Source organism: Dermochelys coriacea, chromosome 4 (genome assembly GCF_009764565.3).
Source record: "Dermochelys coriacea isolate rDerCor1 chromosome 4, rDerCor1.pri.v4, whole genome shotgun sequence".
In the NCBI taxonomy this organism is placed as follows: domain Eukaryota; kingdom Metazoa; phylum Chordata; order Testudines; family Dermochelyidae; genus Dermochelys; species Dermochelys coriacea.
In genome coordinates, this window is record NC_050071.1 from 88,114,618 (window position 1) to 88,134,615 (window position 19,998).

The following is a 19,998-nucleotide window of genomic DNA, read 5'->3' on the forward strand; positions in this document are numbered from 1 at the left end:
GTGCTTGTTGCAGGATGAAGTTGAGGGTGGGACAAAAGTACGTCACTTCTGTGCTCCTCCAATCCTTGTGTTTGCAAGGAGCTAGATTGTCCGCTGGCATAAATTAGAGGAATCTTAGTACTTAATACTGTTTTAATTGACTGCTTACCCTAACATCAGCAGGGGCGATTGTGTCAGGCAAGGATCACCAGAACCCAGCTCCTCCCTGCCCTACATGTCATCTATACTGACTGGAGTCAGAAGTAGGGGGCAACAAGTAGTAACACTAGCTCCATTGTAGATAGAGATTCCACTGCTGGGATCCCGTTTGTGCCACTCTGATGGTACAAAATGTAACCTGTCCCTTTCCTAGTCTCTCTGAGTACACCCCTTGTGCTTCATGCCTCAGGCTTTTACTTGACCTAGGGTGGAATCACACAATTCTACTCTGAGATCAGGCCCTGGACTACAGTTCCTGGAGTATCCATAGTTCTTACCCTACAGGTCCAACTGAGTTCAGACACCTGCAGTTCTTCCTTTCAAGAACCAGTGGGCATCTAGTGACAAAACAGCCTTCTTAAAAAAAAAAAAAACTAGTTTGTTTTCACAGTAGGAACAAAGTATTGAGAGAGAATTTTAAAAACAGTCTATATGCAAGTCTATCTTACCCACTGGCTTACCATCCTCTGTCGATAACCTAGCCAGGCCTAACTTCTTCAGACACTCCCAGTGGGTTCCAGTGTCTCTCTGGCTCCCCTGAACAACTACCTCGCTCTTTCTTCAGAGTTTCCTTATTAAACTCCCCCATGGTATTCCTGGGCCATTTCCTGTCTGGGCATGTTCTCTTTATAGCTCTCAAGTGTTTTAAGTGAAATGGCTTATCTTGTTTTTTCAGACAGCCCCCCAATATATTCATACATAAACAGCCCAATAACCAGCCCAACATACAATACTCATAAATTATTACAGAGCGGCTCCTAATCTGTCTCACAAAGTTCACATAATGTGGTACATGATCTTGTCCTCATTTTGGTTTTGGCTTGTATAAGCACCCTGCACTCAGAACTATATGAAATTCTTAGATCTGCAAAACTGGGCTGGCAATCTCATGTGAACAGCTTTTGTCATAGACCAATCGGAAACAATCCATAAAGATTGGAAATCTCAGGGGGAAAAGCCTGTTCTTATGCAAATCCAGCCAAAGTTGATCTGGGGATTGAGAGAGATCAGCCTTTGCCCAGGGTATTTTGTTGCTTCCAATCTGATCTCAGCCAAAACCCATAAGTACAAAGCTAAAATAAATATTAAAAAGTTAACCAACATATCTGAAACTTCCAAAAAAAGTTCAATTCGATCCTTTAGCCATTTTTGTTTTCCCATCCTTAATGCAGGCTAATGTGTCATAAGGCTAAGAAGTGACGGTTCAGTAAGACATGGAACATTAAACAATAAACCAGAACTTGGAAGCAAGAACACTGAAAATGTAGGAGTCTAACCAAGGTCATTTGAGGAAAACACCCCAAGAGAGCGGTGACCTCTGATGTTAATAGTATACCTCTTACCAGATCACAAATCCAGGTGTCACAGTCTGAGTATTACAGTAGACCTCATAAATAAAGGGGTGGGGGAGTAGTGTGTGAGCAAAAAAGCCTGAACAGATTTCATAACAGAGGGCAGAAGCCATCAACAGAGGACAGGACAAAAATAAATTAAACTAATAAAACAAAACACTATTGTAAACACAGGATAAACATGATACCCAAAAACTGCCAATGAGAAGTCTTATAGATCATGGGAGCAGTATAAGAACCTGAAGAGAATAGAAAAATAAAACATATTGAAGATGTCACACTACAAGGAGATTTAGGGACCTCCAATATCGGCGTGTTTGTCAAAATTTAAGTAGTTTGTAATTCTGGAATCTGAACAACAGAAGGGATTCTTCTTGCCTTTTAAAGTAAAGCTTTAGTGATCACTAATTAGTTTTAATACTTTAGATAAAGAATTACCAAGAGCTAGATCATAGGTAGGAAAGAGAGTCCGGAGCTGCCCTCCCTGCTTGCATAGCCTATATAAAGGCTAGGTGGAATCCCAGTCTCTCCTCTCAGAGGGTCTGGGATTAAAAGACTTCTCTTTAATGTGTGGAGCAGAACAGGGGAGATAGGAGGGAGGGAGAACGGGCAGACTTCAACTGTGCTCCTCATGGGTGCAGGAACCTGGCTACACAAATCTGATTGCAGGACTGGGGCCTTAGTTAGCAACAAACAGCTCACACATCAAAAAACACAATCCAGGTTTGTTTTTTAATCTCTGGATTTACACATACACACTGGGGGAGGCAGAAGGTGAGGATCATCAAGTCACAGCATTTTTGTTAACCTTTTATTTAAGCACTTGATCCTAGAATTGATCCAAATTCAAACCTCCATAGACTGCTCTGGAAGTTCTGTGGAACATCTGATTTCAGATTTGGCTGTGTATTTCCTTGTTTATTTTTTATGTATTATTCAATACCAAAATATTAATAATCAAATAAATGAAAGTATGTAATTAAAATATGGTCTAAAAGAGTTTAAATCAATTTGTTTGCAATGCAAAATGTTATCCTGAAAAATACAATTACAACTCTGTTTACAAGTTACTAGTAACCTTTTTATTAAAATCTTTAAGAGTATGGTAATTGGATGATTTTTTTTTCACAATATGGTGATGGGAAAAGTGACTAATTCATATCCTGCAGTTTAATGTCTAACTTGTGTCACCTCTTTGGAACATGCACTTAGAAAATTTCAAAGTATCTAATTATAGCACCTACCTTGTGATCCGTGTACAAATGTCTTGACTTGCTGCATAAAGAAATCTTCAAAAGGAAAAGGGTTTAGGGAAAGCTTAAATCAGCATCCTTTGGTTTCTTCCATGCTGTGACATTTATCTATGGAGGTAAGTCATCACATAGTAATAGCTTAGCATACAGCCTGGGCTAATTCTATATTTAGTGATGCCATGAACTAGTAGAGAGAGATTGAAATACTTAGGAAAAAGTTGTTGACTGACTGAATGACTAAAGCTTAGGTTTTCACAAAGGTTAACAGGAAGATCTGTGCTGTGATAGATACCAAATCCCAGTTCCATTTAAATTTTAATGGGGTAAGAGGAGTAGATCCTGCTGGCAGAGGAGAGCCGATTTTGGATGAGCCACCCAGTTCTCTGAGACCTGTTTTAATGTCACTTTCAACTTTATTCTAGTTCATCTAGTCCACTTAGTACAACATAATCCTGGAAGGATTCCAGAACGCGCCTAAAGGAAGTGGAGTAGCAGCCCTGTTCCCCTACAACTTCATGTGCCTCACAAAAATCAAAAAAAATCCATATGATTTCCATGAAATCAAAAATAAAACCTAAGACTTCTATTGATTTACAGATGTCCAAATAAAGAACTTGCTTATTTGTTGGAAGTACTAATGGACCTTCAGGGCAGCATAATACTGGAATTGCTCAGGTTCATTTTTCTTAGACAATGCCACAGATACACTAGTATCCAATCTCTTCTAATCACATGGAAACCATGGGTTTCACCTGGGCTAACTCTGACCCCCATGCTCATATGTATGATGTCTCATACATTCTGGATGGTTTGAAGTCTTGCATGAAAACTTTACAATTAAAAAAAATGCCTGCTGTATACAGTAGATAGTGGCCACAGGCCAGATTCTCCACTGCCTTGAACCTTGTGTTGGCATTTATAGTCGAGTTCGAAACAATCTAATGTGATGCAATAACCAGGAAAAACCTTACTAAGAAGGACCCAGTGACGTGAATGCAAGCAAAAACGTTGAGCCAAGTCATCAGTTAGTTACAATTGAACTGTACTAGATAATATCTAAAAAGAGAAATTGGAGCAAGTGTAAGAGAATTAGATATGCAATGGCCAGCTAAGCATGTTTGTAAGAATGGGGACATAGGTTAATAAGTTCTGCAGCCAGCATTTTAAAGAGACTGTGTCACTTTAAGATAGAAATAGGAACTGATCAAAGGTAACAACTCTATGGGCCTGATTCTCCTGTGTTATAAAGCATTGGGTATAAAGGGAATAACTATTACTGGAGATTTAACAGGGTAAGCAAGGGGAAAATCAGGCTCTGTGACTGAACAGTGGGAGCTGATAGGTTGCATATTTGGGATTAAATAAAACAGTTGTATTTGAGGAGCGTTGCATGAGATTTCTTTTATACCATTTACATGGGATATGGCAGGAAGCCTACACAGTGATAGTTTAGATGCACAGTGTGGCTGACACTAAGGCAGGCTCCTGGCCTGCCCCAGCCCCACATCGCTCCCAGAAGCAGCTAGTGCTTGCAGAGAGGGGCAGAATGCGGAGTCCTGTGCCGCCCGCTCCCTGACCCCCGGGGCTGCAGGGGTGGGTTGGCCCCTTCCGGAAGCGGCATGGTGACGGGATAGGCAGGGAGCCTGCCTTAGCATCAGCCACGCTGCGCTGCTGACCAGGAGTCACCAGAGGTAAGTGCCTGAGCCCCCTCCTGGAACCAGCACTCTGAAACCCTCCTGCACCCCAAGCCCCAGCCCTGAGCCCCCTGCCAGAGACAGTAGCCCATACCTGCTCCTGCATCCCAAACCGCAGAGCCAGCACCCCCACCCCCTCCTGCACTCCAATACTCTAGCCCAGCCCTGACACCCCCTCCCAGAGCAAGTACCTATACCTCCTTCTGCACCCCAACACCCTGCCCCAGCCCTGACACCCCATCCCAGACCCATCCCCCTGTACCTCTTGCACCCTAACACTGTGCTCCAGCCCAGAGCCCACACCCTGCACTCCCCTCCCAGACTCCAACACTCTTCCCCAGCCCACAGCCCCTTCCAGCACCCAAACTTCCTCCCAGTGCTTGCACCCCTCCCCCCCTGCACCCGTCCCACCTACCCCAGGCTCAGCTCAGAACCCCCTCCTACACTGCGAAACCCTCAGCTCCAGCCCAGAGCCCACACCCCCTCCCAGTGAAAGTGAGTGAGAGTGTGGGTGGGGGGTGGAGTAAGTGGGGTGGGCCTTTGGGGAAGGGGTGGGGCCTTGGAGAAGGGACAGGGTAGATCCTGGGTTACCCTTAATTTCAAAAAGTGATTTTAGGTGTAAAAAGGTTGGAGACCCCTGGTTTACAGTATGTCTACCTTTAAGCAGTATTATCAATCTCTCACTTTTATGAGCTGAATGGATTTATGGAGCACATGCTTCTATCTTTTATGAGTAGATTGGAATATGAGATGAACCCATGCTGCAAATGCCCCTCCTTAATGGCATGCTAAAGATGGATGAATAGGCCCACAATGCTTCCCAGTAAAATAATAATTCATTTTGGTAGAGTTAATGAAGTGGTTTCATGAAACAGATAAATTATCCTCAAGATGATGTTCTGAGATTCTAAAGAAGTCATCTCCGGCAAAAACATTTTTTTCTATAGTGCTTCTAAAAAAAAAATCCAGCTCAGACAAATGCAGAACATATAGTAAATAGAAGGTCCCCAGTACTCTTCACTATTTCTTGAAAGTATTAATCCTAACATAAAAGAACAAGCACTTTTTAAATAATAAAAAAAACCTCCTAGCATTAATGCTCATATGAGGATCACTCTCAGCTTTGGCAGTGTCATATCATGCAGTAAGCAAGACAGTGTCTCAGGAACTAGCTATTCAGGGCTTCTAGTTCAAGACAAAAATTGTGAATTCCAATATAAGGGACTGCAGAAGACTTTGTTACAGCCTAGCTAGGGAACTTTTGCTTTCCTCAAGCCGAGAGGTTACTGTGGGACATAGATAGCTCCTTTGTTATTGTAGGAGATAGTTCTTGAAGGACACAGCTGCTGTGTTATTGCAGGATATAAATAGTTCTTGAAGGACATAGTTGCTTTGCATGGCCCTTCGCCAGGTAGTAGAAAGCCCCCCTTTAAGAAGCACCTAACTTTATATTCATGAGCTGTTTTTGTATAATGCTTATTAATGCTGATTGTCTGCCCCTCTGTTGGACTCTGTCCCAAGCAAAGCTCCGGTGTGCTGGGTTCCCCGCCTCTGTGACTGCAATGCTTGGAGTCCCCGTTGCGAGTGGGTCACTAACCTTCAATAAAGCCAATAACTCACAGCTGTGTGTAAGCCTCGTTTTTCTCAGAGTACTCCTGCCAGGCATGTGGTGCTTCGAGCACCTTGGCCCAGAACATCCACCTATAAGCCAGATGGAAGCCAATGCAGATCCTGGAACACTCATGTGACATGCAATGTGGGAGGCACTGCTTAACACAGCTGCTTCTTGCACCATCTTCAGTTTCCAGATGGATTTAAGGTATAGGTCTGAGTAAAATACAGTGCAGTAAGTTATCTTTGTGAGAAAAAAGCATAGATAATGGTAATAAGGTCTACATGCAAAAGAGAGAGTTGCAAGAATATCGGGGGGTGGGAAACAGCTGCATTGCTCTTTGCTGTTACCTGATCTAACAGAAGTTGGGAATCTAATCAAACCTCCAAATTGTGAACACAAACACATACTTGTCATGAGAAGGGCAGAAATAATCCTTAGCAAGGGATTTTCTCTCACCTATGCATTTCACTTCTGTCTTATCTTGATTAAACCTCAACCAGTTAGCATTCTCATCTATGCCTAGACTCTACAAGACACTGGAGGAGAGGCTAAGCTGCACCTGTAGACAAAATGGAGACCAGGAGCTAGGCACCAACAGCATACTGAAAACATCATATTTCCTGTCTCCTCACACACCCTTTGAACAGCCTTATATTGCACAAGATGGGTGGCAAAATGGAACCCAGGGAAAGCCCAAATGAGAGCAGCCTGAGAGAGGAAAAAAAAAGCCATTGCATAAGCCTGGTCCGTGGGACTACTCAGACAGGAAGGAACAGAGCAACAATGTCCACTGTGAATTGACAAAGCCTCATAGGTCAGCAGCATCAAAGGCAGTTGACATATCTAATAGTATGGATACCTGAACTACAACAATTGCAAGTAGTTCAACCACATACATAGTACTGTACCCAAATTAACAAAGGTCATGGAAATCCATTGTAAGAAGATTAGCAAGAAGCATTTGCAATTCTACATTTTCATCAGCAAATGGTGATGTCATATTTTACACTTCTATAAGATTCCATCCAAGGACTGCAAAGGCATCAATAATTCAAATTGCCCAGCAACTCACTGAGTTAGGCAAATATTATCCTTCATTTTACAGATTTTGAAACTGAGACATAAAGAGGCTAACTGATTCCCCAGTGTCACACAGTGAATTTCAGGAGCAGTGACAGCACTCCCAACTCCTGACCTCCATGCTTGCATTCTAACAGCTATCACTCTTTATTACATATGATTGAAACCCACTGAAATATTCCTTGTATGAATCATGGTATCAAGGTTGTATCTAATCAGACCCTATCTTTATTTTCTCAGCTCCAGCTTCCAGTATTCAACTTGTAGGAGGACATGTTCCTAATGAAGGTAGAGTGGAGATTTTTCATGCTGGAGAATGGGGTACTATCTGTGATGACCACTGGGATATTCGAGATGGAGCAGTGGTCTGTAAGAGTCTGGGGTATTCAGCAGCATCTAGAATTCACAGTGGTGCCTATTTTGGACAAGGTACTCAAATGAATTTTTAAATTCACATAGTCTAAGCATCCTTTATATCTTCCCCCACCCCATGCACGCAACTGTCCCCGAATCACAGTGGTAGCTAAAGAACTGTTTATGGAACAGTAGCAAGATAAGATGCATACAATTAATTGGATTTTCAAAGCCATGCTACTGATTTTTAGAAAAGTAAGTTAAAGGGTGTATTTAAAAAATAATGATAAAATAATTGTTTTACTAAGAGAAAAGGACAGAAAAGTAGAAGTTAACCATCTGTTTTATCTACAGTAGGTTAAGTAGTCAATCTAACCCACAAGGAGTATTCTCCGAAACATGGCATTTTACTCAATGTTTTGATTATATAAATAAACTTTAAAATTATAACTTATATTTAAAGTTTTTATTACAATTATATAATGCATATTGATGTGATCAGTCATATAGATAAGGTTATAATGTAATTATTATGACAGTATCTGAGAGCCTTTCAAAGAAATCACAACCAAAATGGACCAGATATTAAATTTATTTCCTCTCTACTGTTTCCCCCCACACCCCCACTGCCCAGGACTACTACTATTTCTCTCTCCCACCACACACACACACACACACACACACACACACACACATATATATATATATATATATATATATATATATATATATACATACATATGTGATAGATATAATTTGAACAAATCCTTGTACGCCTAGGAATCTATGGGTTTTTTTTTGTGATCTTCATGATCATCACTCATGACAGCCACAGAGAAAGATCAAATCCTCAAGCTCCAAAACCCAAGCATACCACCACTTAAAATGAAATTTTTTTTCCACAGTATAGGGTCTATGACAGACTTTCTCAAATCCTGACATCCCTGGTGAAAGGAAAAATATATGTTTCCAATAGTGAAGCTAAGCTTCATAGTGGGTACCAAGTGGATCAGTCATTTCACAACCAAGGTAGTATGCTCTGCATAAAGAAACCTAAATTAATTAAACCCATTGCAATGGTACCCAAAATTTTAGAACTATCTCCCAATCAAAAGAATATTTTCCAAGTTTCTGGATTTTGGATGTCAAGTTAGTTTGGTTATAGGGAACAATAAGTGCCTTTAAATACTTTAACATACCCCATTTTACCAATTTTACTGGGATATTTATTTAATCTGAGGCATTTTAAATTAAGTCAAGTGTTATATGTTATACCCACCATCAATATTTCTTGTTATTATATATAAGATGTACAAATATTTAGTTTCATGTAAGAATTATCCTTCTGAAATATATATGAGATAAATTATTCTTAACATTGCAGGTACTGGTCAAATATGGATGGATGAAGTTCTTTGTTTTGGCTATGAAACCTCTGTTGAAAATTGTATATTTAAAGGCTGGGGTGTGACAGATTGCAAACATGATGAAGATGCTGGTGTTGCTTGTAAAGTTTAATTTGGCCTTCAGAGATGCATAACTCCCACTGAAGTTAATGAGCATATTATGCATATGTAATAGGTATATAAGGACAATAATAGATCTTAAATGTCAATAGTCACCTACCGCAAGCTCTCAGAGTTAGAGAGGTATGAATCTAAAAGGATCTTGAAGAAACTAAGGTTCTGATTTTGTAGGCACAGAGGCTTAATGTTAAGCTTGAAAGTAGTCCTGCTGAAATAATTAGGATTCTTCACATGCTTAAAGTTAAGTACACATATGTATGTTTGCAGGATCAGGGCATAATTTACAGTCATAAAGGCTCAAAGAATACATGCTAGTGGGTCAGGACTGACCATGATGATATGTTAAGCAGCCATTTAATAGTTACATAAATAAAACCTAACTAAATGACAAGAACACTTCAGTGAATTAAGGTCAAAAGAAAACGAGTACTTGTGGCACCTTAGAGACTAACAAATTTATTAGAGCATAAGCTTTCGTGAGCTACAGCTCACTTCATCGGATGCATTTGGTGGAAAAAAACAGAGGAGAGATTTATATACACACACACACAGAGAACATGAAACAATGGGTTTATCATACACACTGTAAGGAGAGTGATCACTTAAGATAAGCCATCACCAGCAGCGGGGGGGGGGGAAAGGTACTCACAAGTAATCACAAGTACTCCTTTTCTTTTTGCGAATACAGACTAACACGGCTGCTACTCTGAAACCTGAATTAAGGTCCTGATTCATGGAAATACACATACTTAACTTTAAGCATATAAGTTCCATTGTCTTTAATGAGATAAGAATATGCTTATGTAATGTCTTAACAGAGATGCTTTCCTTAATTGAAGACTTTTGTATTATTCTATTTTTATGTATTTGACTAATAAAATTAACCTGAAGACTTTTTACAACACTGTGGAATGTGCATGTTTTCCCCCTCTGTGAAATTAGCATATTTAAAGAGAAATCTTTGGTACAGAAATAAATGCAAGAGAATCAAACAGCTGGAAGACATAAGGGAGAATTAAACAGAAAGAAATCAGGATGAATTAAACAACTGAAAGCCTGCTCTAGGGCCAGACTAATGGGTGCTAATTCAACCTGGGTACTGGCATTTATAGTGAACAGACCAAATTCAGAAGTGGGAAGTAAAGTGATGTAAATTAGAATGTCTTTTCACTTACTTAGCCTCCCTTATATTTCCTTATATCTTCTCTATTGATGCATAAGTAAGTCTAAGATGGTATAATTTATGCATTGAGAACATTTTACTTTTTCCATATATTCAGATGATCTTCTCCTCTCCTATTCCCAGTTTTGCACGAGTGACCCAAAAGTTTTGATCATCTGCTGCTGCTGAAATGTCACTTTACCTTATTCTGGAGCTTGGAATGCTCTCGTACCTTACTGTAAGAGTAAATCTCCATTCTGACATTCTAGATTTCCATTGTCATTTTACAGTGCTGTATCTCCACTGATTTCTGTGGAATTATGTCTGATTTACACTGTGAAGAAGTCAGTAGCTGTCGGAACCAGTGATATGTTCTGGGTCATTTCGCTTTGAAAGTGGGGCAGACAAGTCCCCCACTTAGCATAAGATTGTTCCTAAGAATCTTGGCTTGTGGGGTAGGGGAGGGTTTTGGCTTCCTAAGGACTGAGGATGGCAAAATAAGAGGTGAGTGAATAGGGCCTGATTTAGGGTTCATAATAAAACAAAATCCATTCATCTAATTTCAAGATTAATTATAAAGCTTTTGCCATTACTTCCAATGGGCTATATTAGGTGATGGGATATATTAGGTCCTCCAAGCTGCCTAGAGCAGCTGCGTGGGACACAGCCAATCAGAAAGAGCGTGCAGGGAAGCATCCAATCAGGGCCCAGAAAACTTGTATAAACGGGCCTGCTGGGACTAGGCAATCAGTCTACGGGCAAGACTGGTCAGAGCAGTTACTGTCTGTAGTCAGATGAATAAGGACACTTAGCATAAGATTGTTCCTAAGAATCTTGGCTTGTGGGGTAGGGGAGGGTTTTGGCTTCCTAAGGACTGAGGATGGCAAAATAAGAGGTGAGTGAATAGGGCCTGATTTAGGGTTCATAATAAAACAAAATCCATTCATCTAATTTCAAGATTAATTATAAAGCTTTTGCCATTACTGCCAATGGGCTATATTAGGTGATGGGATATATTAGGTCCTCCAAGCTGCCTAGAGCAGCTGCGTGGGACACAGCCAATCAGAAAGAGCGTGCAGGGAAGCATCCAATCAGGGCCCAGAAAACTTGTATAAACGGGCCTGCTGGGACTAGGCAATCAGTCTACGGGCAAGACTGGTCAGAGCAGTTACTGTCTGTAGTCAGATGAATAAGGACAGTGCTCCTGGCTGGTTGCAATACGTGGACAGAGCAGTTCCTGGCAGGGACAAGTGGGGGGAGGGGAGGAGGAAGCAAGGAAAGTCCTCCTGGCTGGCTGTGGGAATGCAAGAAAAAGACTTCAACCCTGAGATAAGGGTGAAGGTAAAGGTGAAGGAGCTGCAGGGAAGTGGCCCAGGGAACAGTACCATAGAGTTAAAAGGGACACAGCATGTGGCTGCTATTTATAGGGTGCCTGGGTTGGAACTTGGAGCGGTGGGCAGGCCTGTGTCCCCCCTCCCACCAGCCACTAGGGAAGTGGCCAAAGCCCTGAAGAAGGGGAGTTTCCACAGGCCCCAGTGAGCGGGCTGAAGTCCCCGAAGAGGGTAGGCATTTGTAGACTTTGATATCTCCCCAAGAAGGGGAATGAACTGAAGAGCTGGGTCCAGTAAGACTTGATACCCAGTGAAGAGTGTCCAGGAAGGAAGCCCTGGGGGCATTGCTCCATTCCATCTGAGAGAGAGAGAGAGAGCCCAGAAGAGGCTGAGAGACAGTTTGAACCAGAGTACTGTGATAGGCTGTATGGACTAGAACTGAGTCCAGGGATAGGACCTCAGACAAAAGCAATATTGAGTGCACTGAGATAGGCCCTATTGAACTTGTACGCTGGAAGGGGTCTGTTTTGTTTTGCACATACAGTCTGTGTGTGACTTGGCCAGAGGGCGAAGTCACTGAAAACCTGCTCAAGACATTAACTGCCAACAGGCCCAGTGCAAGCAGCAAAAAGCAGAGACTGTAGGCTTGCACGCAGCCAGCAGGGGCACTCCTGGGAGATTAGTGGGCTCCGTCACTGACCAAATACTCTGCTGGTGCAAATAGGAATTCATTTGAGAGAATTTGGAAAGTATTTTCCTCAATTGCTACAGGAATTAGAGGCTTAGGCCAAAGGAGTTATACAGACAAATAGAGAGTGTGCTTGAGATGCAAGTAGTTAAAATAAACAGGATACTATTTTATACCTATCCTGAAGACAAAGAATTTCAGTCCCCTGGGCTGACAGTTAAGCAATTTCACAACCATTATACTGACTTCTTATTCCCCTCCAAATAGCCTGAAACATAAAGCCAAAGCTATGGTGATGTATGATCATAGTGTTTTATTATGTACAACATTGACTGACCACTGAATGTGTCCTTGGTTCTATATGAACAAATAAGGAGATATGAGCTTCCCCAAGGAGCTGCAATCTAGGTCAGACAGAAGCAAACCAGCTCAGACACAGAAAAAACTGAGTGACAATACAATGTAGGGAAGAAATCTTGGAATCTTTACAGAGGTTAAACTTGAAAGGCTTTATAGAAAAAAATGTATTTTAAGGAAGGATTTGAGGGAGAATGAGATTGGTGAATTAGAAAATGTGCAGAGAAGAAGAGACATGGTAGACAGCATAACCTCATCCAACACCAATTGACTGTAACGGACATTGGATTGGACCTTTATAGAAGTAGTTTTTTCAGTCGGGGCAGCACAAAAGGCCACAAAACATAAAAGCCTTTTCAAAGGATAATAACATAAAGATCAGGATTAAAATCTGGGGTGGAGGAAAACTTTTCTGTTTACCGTAATAATCATCTACTAGCAGTGGTAAGGGGGTGACGAGGCAATTACAAAGAGCAGGATAAATAAAAGTATTCTAGGTGTCCTAAAAAGCAATTACATGTGGTCACTATACTCAGTATAACTTCTTGGCTCCTGGGTTTACTTTCTATGTATAGGAAAAACAACAAATAGAGAGAAAATTGACATGCCAGGTTGTATTTTGATGGAAGACGAAATTCCCTTCAGCTATCTTTTATCTGTCTTTTTTCCTTATGCTTCGCAAGCTACCAAGCCTGAATGGAACACAAAGGTTTCATCATATTATACATTTTTAATCTCTTTTCTGTGCTGTGTTAGTATAAAGTTGTTCCAAATCCATTTGTTAATCATTCATTAATAACCTCCCTGACATCAATTAAGTCAAACCTTTTCAGAAACACATTTTTTACCTCAAAAGAGATATCTTGTTGGCTTACATTTAAATAATATCCTGTTTTAAAACTATTTAAAATTAATCAGATAAATTACTGGTTCCCATTTTATTGTGAGGCTGCAAAAAATCACCATTAGTAAAAGATTTGGTAACAAAGGCTAAAGCATAGCTATCATTATCTTTTATTCAGAATAATACTGGGTCATTTAATGAAGCAAGACCTACTGCTTCTCAGAGAATGAGCATACTCCATAATCATACCATCTTTCTGGGCCAAATTCAGAACTAAACTAAAATGAATCTAAGGGAGAATACGCTGGTGAAATTGATACCTTCTTCCAGACTCATTCAACTTTAAATTACATTACTTTCCACTTCACTAGGGACATTTCACTTATGCCCTCAACACATCACTAAAGCTTTCATGAAATGATCTGCCCTATCCAATTGCATTGACTATCTTGAGAATAGCATATATTTCTGTGAGGTATCCCAGCCTAATTTACAGCTGTTGCGAGCAAAGCTGCTGATAATAGGAAGGATGTCCACAGTCCCTAATATACGCTATACACCATTACCCACAACTCAGAACACTTATTACTCTTTGAGACAGCTTTTCGCTTCTACTTTTAATTATTATTTAAATAAAGAAAATACAGGATAATAGAAATGACACCCTCACTTATCAATGGTATTGTGGAAAAATGGTATTGATAAGGCGGATAGCCTGTTAGCTGTAGTATATATAGGTATAATATCTCCATTGTTTGTTACTGTTCTGAGTATGCTACTGTACATACATACTGTTATATTCAAATTTGGTAGAGGTCAGGGTGACCTGGGTGTCTTGCATAGTCTGGATTTGATAAATGAGATATTTTGATACTGTTCTAAAATACCATGTCAAACTCACAATCCAGTTTATCTGCTTCACTGCCAAGAGCATTAGCCCTGCTGTTGCTGCATGGTTTTTTTTTCTGCCTGAAGATTCCAAGTTCTTAGAAGTTATCACACTGGAATCAATTGTTCTGTCAGCATTCTCTTTTAGTAAGTATGCAAAGATATTTTATACAGCTTCTGCAGGTGCTGCTGATTTCAGATTTATTAGCCCAGCTGTTGTCTCTCTTTATGCAATTACAAAGTCAGAGGAAACTACAAAGGGTCAGAAGAACACCCATGGTAAGCAATGGTGCATGCACTGCTTTTCATTATAGGGATGAGGGAAGGAATGCTGTTACAGCTTTAAAAGAGACACAGATGTTAGATTTAGTAAAGTCTAAGGCCTGGTCTACACTGCGGGCGGCGGGAGGGGGAATTGATCTAAGTTATGCAACTTCAGCTACGTGAATAACATAGCTGAAGTCGACATACTTAGATCTACTCACCACGGTGTCTTCATTGCGGTGAGTCAACTGCTGCCACTCCCCCGTCGACTCTGCCTGCTCCTCTCGCGACGGAGGAGTACAGAAGTCTATGGGAGAGCACTCGGGGGTCGATTTATTGCATCTAGACTAGATGTGATAAATCAGCCCCCACTGGATCAATTGCTGCCTGCCGATCCGGCAGGTAGTATAGACATACCCTAAGAAACACTGCTGAATCTCTTTGCTCTATTACGGTGGTTTAAAACCATTTTTCATTTGTGGACCCCAAAAATATTATAAAGGGAGGTGTGGACCCCTCTGGAAATCCGTAGACCTCAGGTTGAAAAACTACCACTCTATTGTAATTAGAGCTAGAGAAAGCCAGCTGAGAGGCCAGGAACTGTATCTACTGTGGGGCTCAACATGGCTGCATATCCCACTTCTGCAGGAGATCATTAGATCCTGTACAGCAGAGGGCACAAGAGAAAATATTTTGATGAACCCTTTACTTCAACTTTTTTGCATCCATTTTCTTAGAGAAAGAAGTAGTCTTGTATGGGTGAGACACTGGTTTTTAACTCTTCACTGGACAGGAATTATGAACCATGACTACCTCTTCCTTCTCATTCACTTTCTCCTTCTTTCTTTGCCCATTATACTTTGAAGACCAGAACCTAGCCTGTCCTAAGTCCCCAGCACTGGCACAAGGGGGACTAATAGCTGCCCAAGCAGGCAACTGAGCATTCTCTTCTTTAAAATATGCTCCACACCACACTCTTCAATCTCTGTCAGAATATAGATTACAGGAAGAGGTGTGGCTTAGCTACTCATGATTCCCAGAGACATAATGAAGTCTAAGACCAGGTTTACACTAAAAAGTTAGGTCAACCTGACAACATTGCTCAGGGGTGAAAAAGCTGCATCCTTAAGCTGCATAGTTAGGCTGACCTCACCCTCCGGTGTAGACAACACTAGGCCAATGGAAGAATTCTTCTGTTGACCTAGCTACCACCTCTCAGGGAGATGGATTAACTCCAGCAATGGAAGATCCCCTCCTGTCACTTGTAGTGAAGGTCTACACTGAAGTACTACAGCAGTGCAGCTGTGTCACTGTAGCATTTTAGGTGTAGACATAGCCTAAGCATCCAATAAAAGCTGGCACAACTTAGAATCAGCTCCAGGATTGGGGGAGATAGGGAGAAAGATATTAGAGATCCACTTCTATACCTCTCCCCAGTGGCAGTGCCCCAAACACAGTTCTGACACAGCTAGGGACTGAGTCCTGTGTCTCTAACAATGCTTCCACTCCAAAAAAAAGTCCAAGAGCCTATGTCAAAAGAAGCAATACACAAGTTGCATGGGCCAAAGCTGTCCCCCGATTTGGATAGATACATCTTAGCTGTCTTTTCCCTTTTTTTAAAAAAAAAAGACTTGGAAATTGAAAGTGTTTTGCTGAATACAAATGAAGTGTTGCTTACTTTCACCATAGCTGTCCTAAGTGCTTCTGAATTTTCTGCTAAAATATTGCGGATACCTGTAATCTCCTACAGGAAACAAATATATGAGAAAAAACAGAGTAGGGTGGTTTGATTTTTTTCCCTTTCCTATTATTGACTATTATATTTTAAGAAGGGACTCCACCTCCCATTGTCTAATTTCTCCTTCTTATCAACTCCTGAATTTTTAATCCTGGGTTTCTGACAATTTTTTGCCATGAAAATGATGGTGGTATCACCAATTCTGCAATATAAATAAGAGTGATGCTATGTGAGGCAGCAAGACTTTTTCAAACCCAAATTGCTTTAGTGATAGCAACATAAAATGTCAGTGAAGGGCAGCCAGAAGACAAATATGGAGGAACAGGGGCTGAGGCAGAGACAGGGTGCTAGACAAAGGACATAAGGGGGAGATAGAAAGAGATGGAAAAAGGCAGAGTTAGCTGGGAGGTGCCAGGGTGCCAGTGTTAGGAGTGAGGATTGAGAGCGGGTATGTCAAAGAGATTGAGGGGGCAAGCAGGATACTGTGAGGCTGAAGGGTTTGGGCTGGGGGTAGCTCAGCTGTCACCCCTACACATTTCTTCATGACTGGTTGCTACATTGCTGTGCCTCCACTTCCCTCTGGTGTTCTTCAGTGTATTCCAGCTGTAGGAGTGGCCTGACACTCCAGCCAAGACACAGACAAGGGCCACAGAGTCCTTTAACAGAGCCAACAAAAATATAAAGACAGATAACTTTTCAGCCCCAATTGGGCTCAGCTGGTCACACACACACACCCTCAGTTATAATGCAATGTCCTTGCATCTGTCTTCTGTCAAGAAGGTGCACAGATCTTCACCTTTCTAGGGTTTCAGGTTTCCCTCAGGAGCAGCCTGTCTGCCCTCCTCCCAGACCTCTTTACCTTCTCTCCCAACTAACCATCTTTCTCCACTTTCACGTCCATCCCCTTCACTTGACCACACCCTCCTCAGGTGCAATTAGTGAGGTTACTAGCTCTCTGTCTCCCTCAATCCCACTGATGTCTGTGCAGAATACACATCTTTTCACAGGGGGAGAGAGTGAAATGGAAGAAAGGAGAGGTTTTGGAGGTGGGGGACAGAGAGGTCTTTGGAGAGCCAAGGGAAGGGAGGAAGCCTGAAGCAGAAGAGGAGAGAATTTGTCCAAAGACAGAATCAAGCCCTATATCTATAAATGCAGTCATTTTAGGAAAGAGTTAGCCATTTATATGTAAATATAAAGTATAAGTTATAAGTTATAAGTAAAACAAGGTATAACTAGAGTTAACTTCCTGGAATTCTAGATGGGGTGGGATCTGAGTTACTACAGAAAATTTTTTCCTGGATATCTGGCTGATGAATCTTGCCCATATGCTCAGGGTTTAGCTGATCACCATATTTGGGGTCAGGAAGGAATATTCTTCCAGGACAGATTGGAAGAGGCCCTGGAGGTTTTTCGCCTTCCTCTGTAGGATGGGGCATGGGTCATTTGCTGGAGGATTCTCTGCTCCTTGAAGTCTTTAAACCATGATTTGAGGACTTCAATAGCTCAGACATAGGTGAGAGGTTTGTCGCAGGAGTGGGTGGATGAGATTCTGTGGCCTGCGTTGTGCAGGAGGTTGGACTAGATGATTATAATGGTCCCTTCTGACCTTAGTATCTATGAATCTATAAACACCAACTGGAAAATTCTGAATTGAGGGTGAATAAGTTAGCATTACTTGTGCCTTCTTTAACTTGAAGATTTAAATCACTATACTCAACCTCCAAATCCCTCAATTTCTCTTCCTTTCTTTTTCACAGAGTGTGAGGGAATCCCCGGGGTACAACCTGGAACAGTGGTACCATGGTGCCCCTTTAACTCTCTGGCCTGAGCTGTCTCTCATGATGCTTTGCTAATGACAAGCAGCAAACCTCTCCAGGCACTGTGATCACTCAGTTAACAACATGCAGAGACACAACCAGTTAAGTTGCATGAATGCTCTCTAAGCCACTCATGACCTATACAGAGGGAGACACCACCAAAGCCTCCCCAGCCTTGCACCCCCAGAAATGTCCCATCTTACACTGCTCAAGACCTTCTCTTGAACAATGCAAGCTCATTAATTAGTTTGCCACTTCATCGAAGGATAGTGGACATACACCAGCCTTTGTAATCTGAGCAGATTCCCCAAGCACTTTAGACAAACTCATTGGTAAAGATAAAAGATTAAAATAAATTTATTAACTACAGAAAGATAGATTCTAAGCGATTATAAGTGGTAGGTATAAAGATCAGAGATAGGTACATAAAAAAATTAAAAGTAAACATGCATTCTAAATCCTAAACTTTCATACTAAGCAAGCTTGAAATCAAACAACTTTTCTCACCCCACTCGATGTTGCAGGCAGGTTTTGGTTCTTAATACGCAGGCTGAATTCCCTTCTCAGCCTGAGACCAGTCTCTCCAGTTCAAAGTCTTTGTCTTCCCAGAGTTCTTGTTGTCTTCAGAGTATATGGGGGAGGAGAGAGGTGGTCTTATGGTGACACTGTTTTATACTTATTTTATACTCTCATTTCATGTCCCAGGGAATGATATTGGCCCAGACATGTCTTGGTGGGCCTTGCTGAGTCAGAGAGTTGAGCAATCCTCCCTGTGTGGTGCTTGCACCACTGTATCTTACAGAATTGTAAATCTCTTGTTTACAATTCCCCTGCTGGTCAATGGCTCGTGATGGTCACTTAATGCCCATTTGGATGTGGGTTACCTCCTTTGTTGTCATTGGAGAGCTAGCTGTGGGGATCTCCTGGACACAGAACATATTTCAATTTCAACCATATAGCAGACTATCATAATTCCATATACAATATAATTTTGACAGAACAATGAATTTCAGCAAATCATGATCTTTCATATGATACTTTGCAAGGCATACTTTGAAATATCATAACCAATGATGAATATGAGGGCTACAGGATGATACTTTCAGGTACAGTGCATCACACTGAGTCCTTTATTTTTTCTGCCTTTTTTGTCAATTGGCTTAAACTTCAGCAGAACCTAATGTCTCACTAAAACACATTGAAGATTACACCTCAAATTGGGGATTCCTATGATCAAAGTCACCCCTCAGCTGTATGTGCATCCCTCCCATCACTGTAGTGAGCGTTCATATTGAAATGTTATAGCAGCACAGCTGCAATGCTGCAGCTGTGCCACTGTAGCAGCATAAGTGTAGACATAGCCTAAGGATCCATTAAAAACTGGCACAACTTTGGTTCGTAAGACCACCTTAAACTCCTTAGCTGAGGTCAGACGAAATCATAAACTGAGTAGTGTGATTCTTGTCCCCATTTATGCAGAGGATTCTCTGCTCCTTGAAGTCTTTAAACCACGATTTGAGGTCTTCAATAGCTCAGACATAGGTGAGGTTTTTCACAGGAGTGGGTGGGTGAGATTCTGTGGCCTGCGTTGTGCAGGAGGTCAGACTAGATGATCAGAATGGTCCTTTCTGACCTTAGTATCTATGTATCTATGTCATAGAATCACTCCACAGTTTGTCCTGATGGCAAACTTAGTTTCAAGAGGTCCAGAATGGCAATAGGAGTGGTGGTTGCAAATCAGGATTAATGTTATTGACAGGAATCCTTCCTAGAATATACCAGATTTAAAATCAGCACTATGAACTCCTCACTTCCAAAGTCAAAATAGGCTCTCAAT

At 41.3% G+C, this 19,998-nt stretch overlaps 1 protein-coding gene across 1 annotated transcript in view; it reads left to right on the top strand.

Annotated features, from left to right (window-relative positions):
• MSR1 (macrophage scavenger receptor 1) overlaps positions 1-9,890 on the top strand; it is a 33,149-nt gene extending 23,259 nt beyond the window's left edge. The window contains exons 8-10 of the mRNA XM_038400528.2: positions 7,439-7,621; positions 8,931-9,483; positions 9,796-9,890. Of these exons, the coding sequence (XP_038256456.2) occupies positions 7,439-7,621; positions 8,931-9,064 (317 nt within the window). The 3' untranslated portion in view covers positions 9,065-9,483; positions 9,796-9,890. The remainder of the gene's footprint in view (positions 1-7,438; positions 7,622-8,930; positions 9,484-9,795) is intronic.
• Positions 9,891-19,998: the final 10,108 nt, after the last annotated feature.